General features: G+C 40.6%; 1 protein-coding gene across 1 annotated transcript in view; it reads left to right on the plus strand.

Annotated features, from left to right (window-relative positions):
• Positions 1–17438, plus strand: part of taf2 (TAF2 RNA polymerase II, TATA box binding protein (TBP)-associated factor) — a 38024-nt gene that overhangs the window by 12530 nt on the left and 8056 nt on the right. Inside the window, exons 9-22 of the mRNA XM_031322808.2 lie at positions 1138–1237; positions 3121–3206; positions 3517–3652; positions 3789–3943; positions 4429–4543; positions 5020–5129; positions 6231–6296; positions 7771–7897; positions 11630–11755; positions 14263–14403; positions 14826–14936; positions 15288–15481; positions 16370–16509; positions 16998–17067. Coding sequence (XP_031178668.1) covers positions 1138–1237; positions 3121–3206; positions 3517–3652; positions 3789–3943; positions 4429–4543; positions 5020–5129; positions 6231–6296; positions 7771–7897; positions 11630–11755; positions 14263–14403; positions 14826–14936; positions 15288–15481; positions 16370–16509; positions 16998–17067 — 1677 coding nt within the window. The remainder of the gene's footprint in view (positions 1–1137; positions 1238–3120; positions 3207–3516; positions 3653–3788; positions 3944–4428; positions 4544–5019; positions 5130–6230; positions 6297–7770; positions 7898–11629; positions 11756–14262; positions 14404–14825; positions 14937–15287; positions 15482–16369; positions 16510–16997; positions 17068–17438) is intronic.

The following is a 17438-nucleotide window of genomic DNA, read 5'->3' on the forward strand; positions in this document are numbered from 1 at the left end:
TGGCTTCTGTCGTGTAAGAGAGCTCGGGAAAGTCAGATCTCTTTGATTTTAGGAAAGTGTGGCGCTGCCTGCTAGCAATTAATCGGAGTGGGGGTTAACGTGGGCCTGTAATTGAAAACAGGCCATGCTCAGGAGCCTGTCTGACATAAATGAGAAGGCATAAGAAAAAAACTGCTCTTTTCTCCAAATCTATGAAACTGTACTGACAAATAGTAAAGTTAATTATAAACTTTAGAAAACAAGACCTTGGGTTACTTGTTTATCTCTGCCTTGTGTATCTAATAGAAGAGGAACCAGGTTTTCTTCTTGATGAATGTCTGCTGATGTGAAGATGGACTTGACCAATAGTGAAGGTTCTGTTGTCCAATATGATGTATTTTAGCGCATTTTGCCGCTTTCCAAGCCTGAATTTGGGTTTCTTACGTCATGAAAGAAAGGAAATGAAGAAAGGAAATTCATAGCTACAGAGATCCATGGTTCTTAATTATCCATCATAATATGATCCATAGACAGTTCTAGGGCAAAGAGTGGATCACATCGTTTATAGGAAAATACTTCCATACACTCTATCCTGCTGATTATAGCAGATGCACAGATGAAATCATCTGTACTACATAAGCCAGACTGGATTCAATTCAGCCTCAAGCGGTGAACTCACCAAGGTGGAATCAGCATATTGTGTCCCTTTTTTACGAGCTAATAAATCCAGGCTGATACATTTATAAGAGTTGTGTTTGCCAAGTCTTTTCCTTGGAATACCAGAGGGTAATATTCCCAATAATACAAAAACACAAGTATGGCCTTAAATAATTAAAAAAGGGTGTCAACTTTTTAAGAGCTCCAAACTGTGTGGTCAACAGGGTCTCAGTTCTCAGTTTCAAGATGTTCATATTCCATATGCATATTTATTGTAGCTTCACACTTCTTGGTTGCCATAAATCATAAGAAGAGGCCCTTTAAGTCTGAATAATTGCTGCTCTGAAGTTAATTCACTTCAAACTCATGGAGTTGCTACCATTCATTCGGAATAATTCCTGAAAGGTTGTACATTTACCAAAAAACCATGAAGGGAACTAAACTCACCCCTACGTTTTTAATTGATTTGTATTTTAACATGTTATGTTGTTACTTCTGAAGGGCGGATGAGTGGGTGTTGAAGGGAATCTCAGGCTACATCTACGGCCTCTACCTAAAGAAGACCTTTGGAGTCAACGAGTACCGGCACTGGATCAAAGAGGTAACACTTTTAGTTTCACCTGTTTATCCTGTCATAACTCCTACACGCTTTCTCCAGGAGATTGGTCAGTGGATTAGTCCTTACTTAGTCTATATCCACAATGTTCCACTTCTGAGATTGCTCCGATGCTGCAGGAACTTCCGCCGGATGCATGTATTTTCGCCGATATCTGTTACCTTCCTCTTTCTTTGTGTTGGAGTTCTAAACTCCGGTGGATTTCTGAGGACTATGGTTAACTGCTCCTCAGATCTCTGCAGGGTAAATCCAGACAGCTAGCTAGACTATCTGTCCAATCTGACTTTTCTCTCGCAATTATTTTACAGCGGCTCCATGCGGAGCTTAGTGCCGCCCATGACGATGATGATTGGTTTAAAGAAATACCGATAAACCAGAGCACATTTTTCTCCCATCCCGGAATGCTGTGTGGACTAGCCAGACCCTCCTCCACTCCACAGCGTGTGGATGGTCTGGCAAAGCGGGACTAGTGCTTACTTAATGCAGTCCATTTACTTTCAATCAATACATCATCTGCTAAACTAAGTCTATCCTGATGCATCTCGTCTTGTCAGTGTAGTTCTTATATGTTGGTTTACACAGTTGCCTCACTCACTAAATATGTTACCTCAGCTGTGTGATGTAGCACTAGGGCTGAACGATTTCATCGTTTTCAAATCGAAATCGCGATTTGAAAGAATGCGTTTAGCTAATTGTAAAGACCGCGGTTTATCGAATGTGCAATAATTATTTGAATTTGTCATTTATTTTATATTACCTTATTTTACATGATTGTAGTAGGTGCAATATGTAGATGCTGCTTTTGAACGGAGGCATATCAGACATTTCAGTTTACAGGAAAGTACTGATATTTTTAATAGAATTGTTTATTATTATAACTTTAGCCTTTGTGCTAAATGTTCTGTTTGACTGTTCAGTGTTCCATGTTAATTAAAAGAAAAACACTTATTGCTGGCAGTTCATATCTATGTTCTCATCCCTGCATAAGAATACAGAGCAGTTTTAATCGTGTCTCATGTTATAATGCTCCATGACATGTTTTATTTGTTACACAGACAATATTGAACTTTAGCTAAACCGAATCGTAATCGCAACATCTGGCAAAATGTTCAGCCCTATGTAGCACTCAGTTTCCCTGAACCTCCATAACCTTAACAGTTGATAAACACGTAACCATGTCTTATGTCGTTAGAGGAGGCCCTTTTTAGTTCAGGCAGATTGCCTCCACTACGAAACACTTCAGATAGTGCCAGGAAAGATAACTTTAAAGGTGCTCTAAGCGATGTTGTGTGACGTCACTTCTTGTTGACGTTCGAAGTATTGTCAAAAAAACGGAGGCTAGCTTGCCCCTCCCTCCTCCTCATCCCGTCCCCTCCCCCTCCCTTCCGCACACTAACTCCCCCAACCCCCACCCCAGAATCCTTCTTGTTGGCCTTCCCTGGTTAAAGCTACTCATGTAAGGATTTGTTGCTTTTCTTTGTCATGTCTGATTGTAACCTGAATATTTTGTGTTTTGGACTGTTAGTCAGATAAAACCAACAATTTGATTAGATCATCTTGGGCTTTTGGAAATTATATCTTTCTCTATTTTCTGACATTTTATAGACAAAATGATTACTTCATCAATCAACAGATGAATCAATAAAGACAAAGGTTGCTAGTTGCATCCCTTCATTTTATAGACTAAACGATGAATCGAAAAGTAGTCTGCAGATAAATTGATAGTAAAAATAAAATGTATTTGCTGCCCCACAAATAACGTGCATGAGATGCAAAAGAAAAAAAGGAAGTATATATAAAACAGAAATGAAATGACTGAATTCTTTCCTGAGCTGTTTGTTAATAGATGTTATCCGGTTGTTTCCCAGGAGTTGGACAAGATTGTGGAATATGAACTAAAGATGGGAGGGGTTCTGTTGCACCCAACCTTCACCGGAGGCAAAGAGAAGGACAAGTAACATATTCATTTTCACTCCATTAGAGTTCTTTAGTTTGAACATTTGAAGTATAAGTGACAGGCAGGGTCCAAAATGAACTCTTTTGTCCACCAGCCAAATGGCTAGTGAATGTTCAAATTGTACCAGCCACTCAATAGATGGCCACTGTTTTTTTGGCTGGTGAGTGAAGCAAACTTGCATATTTTACCAGCATTTTGCTAGTAGATTGTGCTAATTTTGGACCCTGGTGACGGGTCATTTTCCTGGATCATACAGTATATAATTAGATATATACATGACACACTGACAAAACATTTTTCTCTTTAGTCCAACTCCCCACCTTCACTTCTCCATCAAGCACCCCCACACCTTGTCCTGGGAGTACTTCAAGATGTTCCAGTGTAAGGCCCATCTGGTGATGAGGCTGATAGAAAACAGGATCAGCATGGAGTTCATGTTGCAGGTTAGACACAAGCAGCATTTTCTCCTCTTCTGCCTCTGTGATTCATCGTCAACGTCAGAATTTGTGAACTCCATAACAAAAAAAAAACAGGGTTGGTCTTCATCTGAATTCTCTGTTTTCTGCTGCCGTCCTATAGGTTTTCAACAAGCTTCTGAGCCTGGCTAGCACAGCCTCATCCCAGAAGTACCAGAGTCACATGTGGAGCCAGATGCTTCTGTCTACTCACGCCTTTCTCAAATCCATCTCCAACGTCTCGGGCAAAGACATAGGCCCCCTCATCAAACAATGGGTGTATCCTTTTATCTGTAATGGATCTCTGATTGCAAACACATATAGTGATTATTAATGACCTAACACAGTTGGGAGCAATAGAGGTTAAATGCTTAGTAGGGCTGGGTACTGAATTCAATACTTTTTAGACACCGACCGAATTGCCTCTAAAGTATCGAATATCAAAAATTGCTATCAGCGTCAGTGAGCCAATCAGCACGCAGTACGCTTCTACCAAGATCTAATGATGTCTGTGATTGGCTGTCTAACGTTGCACGTCGTAGAGACACGCAGGAAAAACTCTACGTTACAGAGGGATGAGGTCATGTAGTAGATGCTGAAAAGTAAATACAAAGATTTGTGGCGTAATGTTGTAATTTCTTTTTGTTTTATAAAATTGGCATTCAAAAAGAGTATCATTTAGGAACTGGTATCAAGGTCACGGTGTTGGTATCAGTACCGGTATCGAAACTTTTTCTCGGTTAACTTTAACCTCTTCGTACCAGAGACCAAAGTTCTGTAGTGAAGTTCTTTGGCAGTTTTGCCTTTAACAGGAAGAGGAATGTTCTCGAGCTGGAGATCCGTCAGGACTACACATCATCTGGAACTCAGAAATATGTGGTGAGCGTTCAGAAACAGTATGTGGAATGGATGTGTTGTCTGTGTCTAGAGCAGCTAAAGTACAACTGTAGACGTTGGTGGATGCTTTTTTTTCTTTTTTATAACCAAAGGTTGAAATGAGAATTAAATAAATAAAATCAAGGTATTCTGCTGGCCACAAACCTAGTCTGAATGCCCAAGATTGCTGACGCTATTAGTCAATGAATGGAGTGTTTTTTTTCTGCAGTGCAGAGTAACAAAGAAAAAATGTAATTCCTCTCTTTAATCTTCTATGCCAGGTACCAAATATGGCACAAACATTGCTGTTCTTCCTGAAACAGTCCTGTCATGTTGATCTTTCAAAAAGCCATGACCTAAACAGAGAAATAAATACAGTAATGTTACAGATTCCCTGTCTGTATGTGGCTAGAAGGGCTCTTACATTTACGTTATTATTACTTTGGTTGTCATATCATGATATGTAAATTTACCTGCAGGGTCCAATCAAAGTGACAGTGCAGGAGCTGGATGGATCCTTCAACCACACGCTGCAGATCGAGGAGAACAGCCTCAAACATGACATCCCCTGTCATTCCAAGAGCAGACGGTACCTACTACAGCACAACACATCTGTCAATATTGTATTTTGCATACTTAATATGTTAAGTGGGGGGGGGGGGGGGGAAACGCTACACATGCACACTATATATTGATATACTATAAATACATTTCAATCCATACAGAGAATATCGCCTGGGACAACAAAGAAACATTTTTTTCATGAGAGCCACACTGATAGGACAAAGTCAACAGGAGAGCCACTTTTACCGCAAAGTATCAACAGTTACATCCAGTCAAAAACAGCATGTCTGCTTATCAATCTGTCATCCCTGAACATACGATATGCAGTTTTTTCTACATTAGCCCATCATGTATCTAATCGTCCAAGAGCACATTCGGTGTTAAGAGCTGGGCAGGCCGCCCAAACTGGGAACTCGGCAGTAAGTTAGTGTTATGGACGGAAGGGCAGAGCAAGTTTAAATATCTTTTCTAGTCTATATTTCCATCTTGTAATGCCGCTATTTTGGGTATTTTTTAAATATATATTATTTGTAACAGAGCAGACTTAGGGTTATGTCAAAGCCCTGCTTGTTTTGAATGTTTTTTATGAAACATCTATTAACTGCATGATCATATCACCGCATTATTTACTGCCATGCGAGCCACAAATTAAAGCTTGGCGAGCCACAGGAGCCTCACGAGCAGCACGATGAGTAACACTGGTCTGGAAGCACGGGGGAGACTTTGTTCTGCCTCCAGGACAGATGTTGATGCTCACTACACAGCACGACTTTACTGTTCATTTCTTCTCTGCTCCAATCGCCAACAGCTGTCTGCTCTGATCCACCAGTCACACTCTCCCCCTAAAAAAAGTGTTTTTTTAAATGGTGATAGTATATTTTATGCTGTAGTTATGTGGTTGCTGTAATGTTGTATCGTAAAAGTAGTTTTCATCCTGATACTCCAGTATCACTGCCACCCGTTGTCTTTGAGTAAATGTCTGACTTTTTGTTGGATGTTTCCTGGTGGCTCTGTGGCGCCGCCTGATACGTTAATCTAGTTGGCCTCTATTCCGTCTTTGCTGTTTCTCTCCTCAGTCCTCTCCTCTGTTCTGTCTGTTGATTGTTCTGTTTGTTCCTTTCCACAGAAACAAGAAAAAGAAGATCCCTCTGATGAATGGAGAAGAAGTTGACATGGATTTATCGGCCATGGAGTAAGACATCATCGCTGTCACTATTTGATATAAGATTCAGTTATTGTCCTTAAATTTAATTAATATATTATGTGAATGTTGTCTTTTCCTGGTGTTAAAGCTGCATTACAGTTATATAAAATACAGTTTTCAGAACTTATTTGACTACTCTAGCTCAAACAAACCGTGCCTCTACCTGCTAAGCCGTTAGATCCACATGACTCATCATCATCAGCCACACCTTGTTCAGATGAAATGTGTGAAAGATACGGTGGCTGACCGGGGCAAACATATCGCAACTCAGAAAAACCACATGCAAATAGACAAAACACAAGCTAGCTCAAACAAACCGTGCCTCTACCTGCTAAGCCGTTAGATCCACATGACTCATCATCATCACTCACACCTTGTTCAGATGAAATGTGTGAAAGATACGGTGGCTTACCGGGGCAAACACATTGCAACTCAGAAAAACCACATGCAAATAGACAAAACACAAGCAAATTAAGAAAACATCTTCACTAATTTGACAACACATGCACAGCATTAAGCAAATGCGCTGCAAATACACACAACACAACCAAATACAGAAACGTGCTGCAAATAAAGAAACGGTGCAAAATTAAAAGTATGCAAACCCCGAAAACAAATGCAACAGCAAAAAGGCTGCATCCAGTTTACACAACGGAAGTTCTCCAGGCCTCTAGGGGGAGCGCTAAGTGGAACAGCTCCCACGCGACCCCATGGAGAGAATTAAGACCCTATCTTGCTTACCCGGCGCAGCGCAAAGCCCCACGCAAGCGTCTTTGCTAGTTTAAGACCGACGCAGTTGTCAATTTTTGTCCAGCGCCCACGTCATTTAAATAACAAATGCACCTAGGCCAATTTTTAGATTATTAGAACGTTAAAATAGGGCAGTGAGAGAGAGAGAGATTTGTTTTGGAAATAGGAAGAAAAGTGTAGTAAAGGGGTGACATAAAAAGGTGCATATTCATTTGTTCGTTTGGCCCTAGTCTTTTACAGTATTATAAAAGAGCAACAGGACTGCCTTCTACAAAATCTTGCTAGCTAACAATAGTAAGCCCATATATGTAGGTTAGGAAAACAAAATATCCACTCTCTTTGACATAACCTCACCTTCCGTGTAAACTGGATGCAGCGTTTTTCTGTTGCATTTGTTTTCGGGTTTTGTGTGCTTTTCATTTTGCATCGTTCCTGTATTTGCAACGCGTTTGTGTATCTGGTTGTGTTGTGTGAATTCGCAGCGTGTTTGCTAAATGCTGCGCATGTGTTGTCAAATGAATTACGATGTTTTCATAATTTGCTTGTGTTTTCTCTATTTGCATGTGTTTTCTTAACTTGCAGTGCGTTTGCCCCTGTCGGCCACCGTAGTAGAAAGATCTCTGGAAAACAGCTTGGACGCAGTGCAGGATTCGGGTGTACTTTACTTTTCTTAACTTTCTGTTAACGTGTTTGCCTCCTGTTTCGTGTGCAGTGCTGACTCTCCTCTCCTCTGGATCCGGATTGACCCAGACATGTCCATTCTGAGGAAGGTGGAGTTTGAGCAGGCGGACTTCATGTGGCAGTATCAGCTGCGCTATGAGAGGGATGTCGTTGCACAGGTGGGCTAATGGCAAGAGTACAGTCCTTCACACTGGCCTTTTTTTTAACATTTCTAAATCAGTGACCTAACTTGTTATCCTATACTTCCACATTAACCATATCACCCTGCAGTTTGTTCAGTTTTTTACCTCCAGCTAAGACAAATCACTACACGCTTCCAATCTCTAGGTATGGTGAAGGGTATGTGATGATGTGGGGCTATTTTAATTCCAAAGGCCAAGGGGACTTTATCAGGATGCATAGTATCCTGGATCCATGAAATAACTGGCCTTTAAAAATAAAAATCTGCCTGCCTCTATGGGAATTTAACATAGGGGTGTGTATACTTATGCCCCCTGTATTTTAAGGAAGAACATTTATTTATTTACGATACATTATTCATTCACAAAGAAAATTGGTGTCCTTAAAGGTTGGATTTTTCCTTTTTTCTTTTCTTTTTTTTTTTTTTTTTTTTAAGGCATTAAGGTCAATTTCCAAAAGATGATTTTTTTTATTTCTCTTTTTAGTCAACTTTAGCATGGGTTCATAATTACAATTGGTAGTTTACTGAGTTAACGTTACCGGGAGGTCATATAGTTGTGATGAATATTTTGCTCAGACAGAAAATCATTGATTTACAATAAGAGAATACGTTACAGATGCATCGTTGCATTTCAAGTGTTGCATACGGTAACTTAGCCTACTTTGGATGTCTCGTGAGCTAAACCGGGTAAAGTTATCACTGTCACTGTGTCACGAGCCAAAGCATTCAGAGTTTGTTGTAGCAACCAATGTAAAAATAATAAAAATAATAATAATAATAACTTAGATTTATATAGCACCTTTCATTAAACCCACAGACGCTTTACACAAGTACAGGGGGACAAGGGGAAAGAAAACAGTAGGCCAACACAAACACAGACTGAAAAGAAATAAAACCGGCCGCTAAATGGAAGAGGGATGTAATTTGATGTAGGGTACTGACAACCACATCACGCATTGTAAAGTAATTTTATGAATGAAATAGACATATTACATACCTAAAGGCCAATTCGGGGTCGGTTTTGAATCATTTACAATCCCGTAATTGTCTCCATCTGTTAAAAACATCTGTCACTCTCCCTTTTAGCTTTTAGTTGTTCTTCGGTTAATTTCCTTTTTTCCTGTGATGGCCCTGCCCCAGTAATAAAAATAAAATAAAAATACAATAAGTCCGATATAAAGAAATCTCCTGATACCTTCTACCTGACTGGATAAATAACACAGGCTTTTCCGTTGTTACGCCAAAATCTGTGACCCATCAGAATGTGTGACTGTAGCGCCGTCTACCTGCCGTAAATCATTCTTCTGTGACTTTGCGGGAAAATCGGACCCGGACAAAGGCTTTAATAAAAACTATATAAAAATAGCATTCTTTTCACTGTTAGTCTCATTTGCTGTTACAGGTCATTTATGATCATCAGATGGAACATTACACAGTTTCAGAAACATTTCAAATTTACATATAGTAACTATACCATACTATACAAATCAAAATCCTATCAAATCCCTTAAAGTTACTATTGGTTACTTTAAGGCAGTGGTTCCCAACCTGGGGTCCGGGGACCCCTCAGGGGGGGCAGCAAAGATCAGAGGGGGTGTGCAAGTCTTTATCTGGTTTGAGGTTGAGGTAAAAAAAAAACTATTTGCACATGTTAAAGGAGAATTCCGGCCAATTTTTACGTTAATCTTGATCGCTATAGCTACGCGAGTACTTTCGATACTTGCGTTTTCAACTCAGACATTATTTAAATTCACCTACCCTGGTCCTTGTCTCGATCCTGCCGATAGCTAGCTTGCCCTGCTAGCTGATAGCCGTTAGCCGCTAGCTGCCGTCCAGTGAGTGTATTCAGACAGGCTTCTGTGATAATCATCCCAATAACAATCCATGGAGCGGCGGTGGTGTGGCTATGTCCTCCAGAGGACAGGTCATGTCATGTCTTGAAGTTTATTCTCCCTTAAAAAAACAGTAGTGCAGTAGTAGCTGTTAGCTGCTAGCTGCCCTCCGGTGAGTGTGTACAGCCAGATAGCCGTTAGCTGCCGTCCGGTGAGTGTATTCAGCCAGGCTTCTGTGATAATCATCCCATTAACAATCCACAGAGCGCCCGGTGGTCTGGTGGATGTCCTGGATAGGACATATCATGCCTTCGCAGCGAAAGGTTTAGATTATTTCACTGCACTGTAGTGGTTATGACCACATCAGTGACTATGTAACTACATGGAAACGGGATAAACGATGTCTGTGGCTTGCACAGTAATAGTGTTACTGAAGCTTAGCTGTAGCATCGCGCTGTCTCCTGGGAATTCAGTTGTAGCAGGAAAAGGTAAACAGTAGTGTGCAGATTGGAGCGTAGTGTGTGAAGAGCGGAGTTGTTTATAAGGGAAGAAGCTTGGAGTAACGTAACTATGGAGAATATAGCAGATATACAACACACGGGAGAGCCTTTTGAGTTTGATGGTCGTCCTTATTTATTCAAACCCGAGTATACAGACAAAGAACTTTTGTTGGAAAGAACAAGACAGACAGAGGGGAAACAGGCAGATGAACTTGCTGTTCCAAGCACAAGCTAAAGCTAGCCTTCAGTAACTGGAGGACATAGCAACACCATCGCCGTTCTGTGGATTATTATTGGGATGATTATCACAAAAGCCTGGCTGAATACACTCACCGGACGGCAGCTAGCAGCTAACGGCTATCTGGCTGTACACACTCACCGGAGGGCAGCTAGCAGCTAAAAGCTACTACCGCACTACTGTTTATTTTAGGGGGGAATAAACTTCAAGACATGACATGACCTGTCCTCTGGAGGACATAGCCGATTGTTATTGGGATGATTATCACAGAAGCCTGTCTGAATACACTCACTGGACGGCAGCTAGCAGCTAACGGCTATCAGCTATCAGCTAGCAGGGCAAGCTAACTACCGGCAGGATCGATACAAGGACCAGGGTAGGTGAATTTAAACAATGTCTGAGTTGAAAACGCATCTTGTTGACATGTAAGGGCCCTGTTCATGTGGCACAGACATATTAATTGCATTTTGTGTCTGTTAAGAGGAACAAAGGCACTCTAAAACTTGCCCCGACCACTGCCGTTTTAGCTCAGGGGACGCTTGTACATGTAGCTGCAGCTTCTCCGTGTTACCTGCACTGATTCAGGTCGGGGTTTTTTCTATCGAAAGTACTCGCGTAGCTATGGCGATCAAGATTAACGTAAAAATTGGCCGGAATTCTCCTTTAAACAAATTATGATAATACACTAGAATATATAATGTATACAAAAGTCTGTATAAAAACTATATATTTTTGTTCTTGCTTAAAATTGTAGGCAGGCTACTTAGTAGGCCAAACCTCTTAACCTGTGACCCTGCTGTCATCCTGCCACGGCATCACTATTTTATGAATGAAACATGGCGGAGAAACGTAAAAGTGCTGATAACTCCTCTGTATCAAAAAAGAAAGTAAGGCTCTATCTCGAGAATTACCTCAACTTCGGTTTCGGAAGGGGGGGGGGGCTCAGCTTTTCTTAGACATAAGTAGGGGGGCGCCAAGGAAAAAAGGTAGGGAACCACTGGTTTAAGGGATTTGAAAGGCTTTTGATTTGATAACTGGATTCTGTACTGGATTTGAACAGGATACAATGCCATTAAACCATATCCAGAGCTTCCAGTTTGATGCTCATCAGATGAACATTTACTTTATCTCTCTGCTAGGAGGAGGCCATCTCAGCATTGGAGAAGTTCCCAACTCCTGCCTCCAGACTGGCTCTGACAGACATCCTAGAGCAAGAACAGTGTTTCTACAAAGTCCGCATGCAGGCCTGCTTCTGTTTGGCCAAGGTGTGTGTGTGTGTGTGTGTGTGTGTGTGTGTGTGTGTGTGTGTGTGTGTGTGTGTGTGTGTGTGTGTGTGTGTGTGTGTGTGTGAGCGTTGTATTTCAGCAACACTGGACCATAATAGTACTGAACAGCACAAACTAAGGTAGAAAATTGTTGAATGATTGTGTGACACTTTATGTATGTATATCTTCACAATTGATGTACCACACGTTTCTGGAGTCTGTATCACGAATTCCATCTTAGCCTCAGGTGTCACTAAGTCATACTTTACAAAAAGTGACTTCCATATAATGGGAAAATGACCATCCATTATATAGCACATGATTGGGTTTAAGATATGACATAAATATGACACAATTCAAGAAGGGCCTGGGCCAGCCATTGTAGTTTAGCCTAAGCAGATACATTTAGTCATGTCAGGGCTATATATATATATATATATATATATATATATATATATATATATATATATATATATATATATTCTTTGACCCATCATTGGGCTATGCTGTCATAAATCTACTGGGCCCTCTGACAGGCGACACCTTTCTCCAGCCCTGACATGACTTACCTATACATAAAAGCTGCAGTATAGTGCATATACTGCAGCTTTTATGCATTTTGTTGTTGTTTGCTAGCTGAGGGAATTGATGAGGAGGCACCTTCCAATTAATGGAGAGCGAGTCTTTGGCTTCCCCTCCGGTGGGGGCGGGACTTAAATGCACTCTGTCTCTATAGGGAGCAGTGGTGAAATGTAACTAAATACATTTACTCTAGTACTGTACTTCAGTCCAAATGTTGAGGTACTTGTACTTTACTTGAGTCTTTTCTTTTCATGCCACTTTCTACTTCTACTCCGCTACATTTCAGAGAGAAATATTGTACTTTTTACTCCACTACATTCATCTGTTACAGCTTTAGTTACTAGTTACTTTACACATTAAGATTTCTCCACACAAAACACATGTAGTTTATAAAATCTCATGCTTTATTATAAATAAACTAAAACTAGCCAACAATATAACGTCCTACAAGTCCAGCTGAGATGATTAGACCATTAAACACACAACTGTTTGGATCCTTTACACTTTCTAAAATGGGACACTTTTACTGAAGTAACATTTTCAATGCAGGACTTTTACTTGTAACAGAGTATTTGTACAGCGTGGTATTAGTACTTTTACTTAAGTAACGGATCTGAATACTTCTTCCACTACTGATAAGGAGTAATTTAACGTTCAGTTTATAGACATCTCAAACTAGCATGATTCAGCTCTGATAGTTTCTAATGAATGGTGACAGTGTCTTAACCATATTTCCTGCCTGTCTCATCTCATTTATTTTGGTAAAAATCTTAATTGTTTTCAAAAACCTCAGTTCAAACAATATTGTGAAACAGGCCACAGTATGTGAACAACATATAACTTCTGAGCCGGCGAGGCCACCCACCTGAATAATCCTATTCTGTGGCTCCAGGAAACTCTCTATTCTCTGGATTTGGTCTATTCCAACTTTAACCGCACTGGATTTCCACCATTCGGGTTCCACCTGAACCAATATTTTTACAACATGATAAACTGAGTGGAGGTTGAAATGGCAGCACTTCACTTCTTTCATTAAGTTGTTGTGTTTGGCCACAGAACCCCCAACAGACTCCATCGTAATGGCCTATGGTATATACTACACACACACACACACACACACACACACACACACACACACACACACACATATATATTCTGACTCCCACTCACAGACTTTCATACTCACACTGCCCACAAAGTGAAATATGACTGACCTCGGATGGACTTGGCTGCATTATGATTTGTTGGGATGGCATTGACGTGCTTGTTTTTGGTAGAAAATGTTGGAAGGCAGAAGGAACAGCCCAGGGCTGTCATGCACATGTTAACAACTCTGACACACAAAAAATACAGATGTGTTCATGAATGCAGGCATACACACGTACAAAAACATTCCGGTGTGCATGCCCCCCTTTATTTATCTTGTCAAATGACAACATCCTGTGTCAGTGACCCTTAGCCCTATATTACCACATTAACATAAATTCCCCAATATCCTGTTGGAACCCAAAGGCCACTGGAGCCGCCAGTCTTCATGCCTGTGGAAACCTCATGTGCTGCTCATGTGTACATTTGCCTTTTACCTTGTAGTTCAGTTCTCACCACAGAGATTATAACGGACAGAAAGGACATTGTTATACAAGCTACAACATTCTTGACTTGTCATTTGTGTGCCACGCAGTATTTCTCATGTAACTACCACAACTCTTGAGAGTGTGTGTATATTTTACATTCCACATGCTTTGCAGAATTCTTGAATGTTTAGTTTGGCCGTTATTTTTATGGTGATCACAGCAAATGGAGGACCCCCGACAGATGCCGTCCTCCGCGTGTGGCAGCTTAGACAGACGTGAAATGAAGTAATTGACTAAAGTAGAGCTGCGTTCTTCTCTTCTCGTGTGTGTGTGTGCATGTAAACCGTGCAGATAGCCAACTCCATGGTGAGCACGTGGCAGGGCCCGCCGGCTATGAAGTCCCTGTTCACACGAATGTTCTGCTGTAAGAGCTGCCCCAACATCGTCAAGACCAACAACTTCATCAGCTTCCAGAGTTACTTCCTGCAGAAGGTACGTCTAACGGACAGGCACACACAGTTCAAGACACACTTGTTCTCAGTACCGTAAACACACTCTCAACAGACTATAAAAAAACAAAAATGATCTGTCATTCCAGGCGATTTCAGCTTATCACAGATATACGTCAGCTGCTAACAATACATTGCTGTATAGATATATTTCTAAAAGGTTTTTCTGTATTTGTTTTAGTATTTTGTCAACCATTTTTCAGCAGTAAAATGTCCCAGTCAGAACATGTTTAGAGCACAATTCCTAAACAACCAAATCTAAGGATCCTTATGTAATTCCAGCAACAGTTGGGCTCTATTATACAAGGGCACAGTGAAGCACAGTGTAAAATGAGATATGAAATTGGTCTTTTTCGCAGCAATATCACAACATGGTTACGGTCTTCTCTTTGTTGTCCATGTCAGACGATGCCCGTTGCCATGGCGCTACTTAGAGATGTCCACAACCTCTGTCCCAAAGATGTCCTCAACTTCATCCTTGACCTCATCAAGTACAACGACAACAGAAAAAACAAAGTAAAGACACACACACACACACACACACACACACACACACACACACACACACACACACACACACACACACACACACACACACACACACACACACACACACACACTTTTACATGCATAGTAACTATTAAAGACGCGATCAATTATGGCTGTCAAGTACACACAGTATTTCATTTTCAAGTTATTCAGTGGTATTCTAAACATTAGTGGTTAAAAACCTGTGGCATATTTAAAACCTTAAAAAACTTATTTTTAAAATGTTATTTTACAGATGCTAACAGTACAACATTGGCCCCAGTGATCAGCATCCACAAACAGGGGTTTAACTTCTCCTCTTTCTTCCGGTGTCTTCAGTTTTCAGATAACTACTACCGTGCAGATCTGATTGAAGCACTGACCAACTCTCTGACCCCCGCCATCAGCATCAGCAACGAGGTGCGCACAGTGGACAACTTGAACGCTGACGTCCGTCTCATCTTGGAGGAGATCACACGCTTTCTCAACATGGAGAAACTGCTGCCGAGCTTCAGAAACACCATCACTGTCCGGTTAGGAGCACAGTCTTTGCCTCTATATGTTCCACACATGATACCCTCAAACCTGTTTCTCCTAGCAACTCTTCATCTCAACTGTTAAAATAATTTCAAATGTTGCTATATTCCTTCCTATTGCTGTAAACGGAGTAAAGAACCCTCTTATCTCCAACCATGAGCACCAACCACTAATTATTTTAGGAAATCAGGCTTAGGTGCTAGGATTCTGCCACAATAATTGAACAACAAAATAAGGAAACACATTTTTACAGGATACAATACCTGTTTTGTACAACCAATGTATGTAATTAGTCTTGTTTAGCCTTTGCTTAAAAAGTCAGAAAATAAGATAAAAATAAGATTGGTCTTCCATATACCACAAATAATGTGTTAACCACACAAAATGTTTTTATTTATGCTGAGATTGTAGATATGGAAGATAACTTTCAATGAAAATATAATGGAAATATAGCATTTATCTTCCCTTAAAGTTTCCATGCCCTCTGCCTGTAAACATTACTGAGGGATTAAAAAAAAATCATTTCATCTCTGGCATATGTGTCCCATGTTAATATTATGTCAGCTCAGCTTGTAAATCTCATATTTGTTTTCAGGCACTTGAGGCAGCATAGCTTTATTTTAAAGGTAGACTCAGTTTTAGATTATGCTCAACGCATATCCATCTGCCACAGTCAGTTTAGCATATTAAATAAGAAAAGTAACTGTAAGGTTTGTGGGAAAGAAAGAGGGAGTCACGAGGTTTCATTAATGTATTATTTATATTTACTTCATCCAAAATGAAGAGCAAACTGTGGCGTATTGCCTTCCGTTAGAACTCTTTCTGCATTAATTTCACACACAACTAGAAGATCCCTGATTCCTCTGTTCCCCTGCTCTCTCCAGTTGTCTGAGTGCGATCCGTCAGCTTCAGAGGAACGGCCATATTCCCAGTGACGCGTCACTCTTCAAGTCCTACGCTGAGTACGGGCACTTTGTGGACGTGCGCGTCGCTGCACTGGAGGCTCTGGTGGACTATACTAGAGGTAGGACATTTATCTCAAGGATGCTAGCTGTTATTGGTATTATTATTATTATTATTATTATTATTATTATTATTAGTAGCATTTTTGTGAAGCTCATTGACCTAGCTCACGGGTCCTGGAGATGTTATAGGTTTGTTGAAGCCAGTTAAGGTGGATATATCTATCTGTCAGTGTATTAATAGGATGTGTAAATTACAATTCCATGTTTAATCAGATTGTGACCCAATTTTTTTTAAATTCCCACACCTCTTATAGTTAAAAAAACACAAATTATATTCTTTTGGTATGCGGCACTGATAGGTGGAGGTTAATTAAGGCCAAATCTTCAAATGCCAGTAAACATAATATTTGAACGTTTGTTGAAAGCAACCACGGTTGTATTTTATTTTGACAGCATCTTCAGGATCTTGAGGATGTTTGTTCACAGTGACATGTCTTCATGTGTTCAGGTCTCTGACGTGTGCACGATGTCTTTGTTTGTCCCGCAGTTGAAAGAAGCTCAGCGGAGCTGCAGTGGCTGCTCAACATGGTCCAGAATGATCCAGCTCATTATGTCAGGTCAGCTAACAGCCAGCACACATATGCATTCATTACATACACGCCCATGTGTACATTATCAGTGTAAGTGCAGTGTCCTTGCCTCAACGTTATTAAATCTTGTCTTCCCAAATGTGTCAATTCTAATCTTCTAATCAGGAATGTTTTTTAGAATCTGTCCCTTGACACCTTCAGAGGCCTTAAAGTATGGGTTAATTTTTTCAAGTCTATCTTAAAGGAGAATCCCGGTCGATTTCAACACGTAGCTCTGTTGTTTGTAAATTTGGAGTGCTGTCAGTAGCGAGAAAGACGAAAACAATCGGTGTTGCCTACACAGTGTTATCCTCCTGCTACAGTTTGCACCCAGGAGGATGAAACCGGCAAGTTTTAAA

This window comes from Sander lucioperca, chromosome 10 (genome assembly GCF_008315115.2).
Source record: "Sander lucioperca isolate FBNREF2018 chromosome 10, SLUC_FBN_1.2, whole genome shotgun sequence".
NCBI lineage: Eukaryota > Metazoa > Chordata > Actinopteri > Perciformes > Percidae > Sander > Sander lucioperca.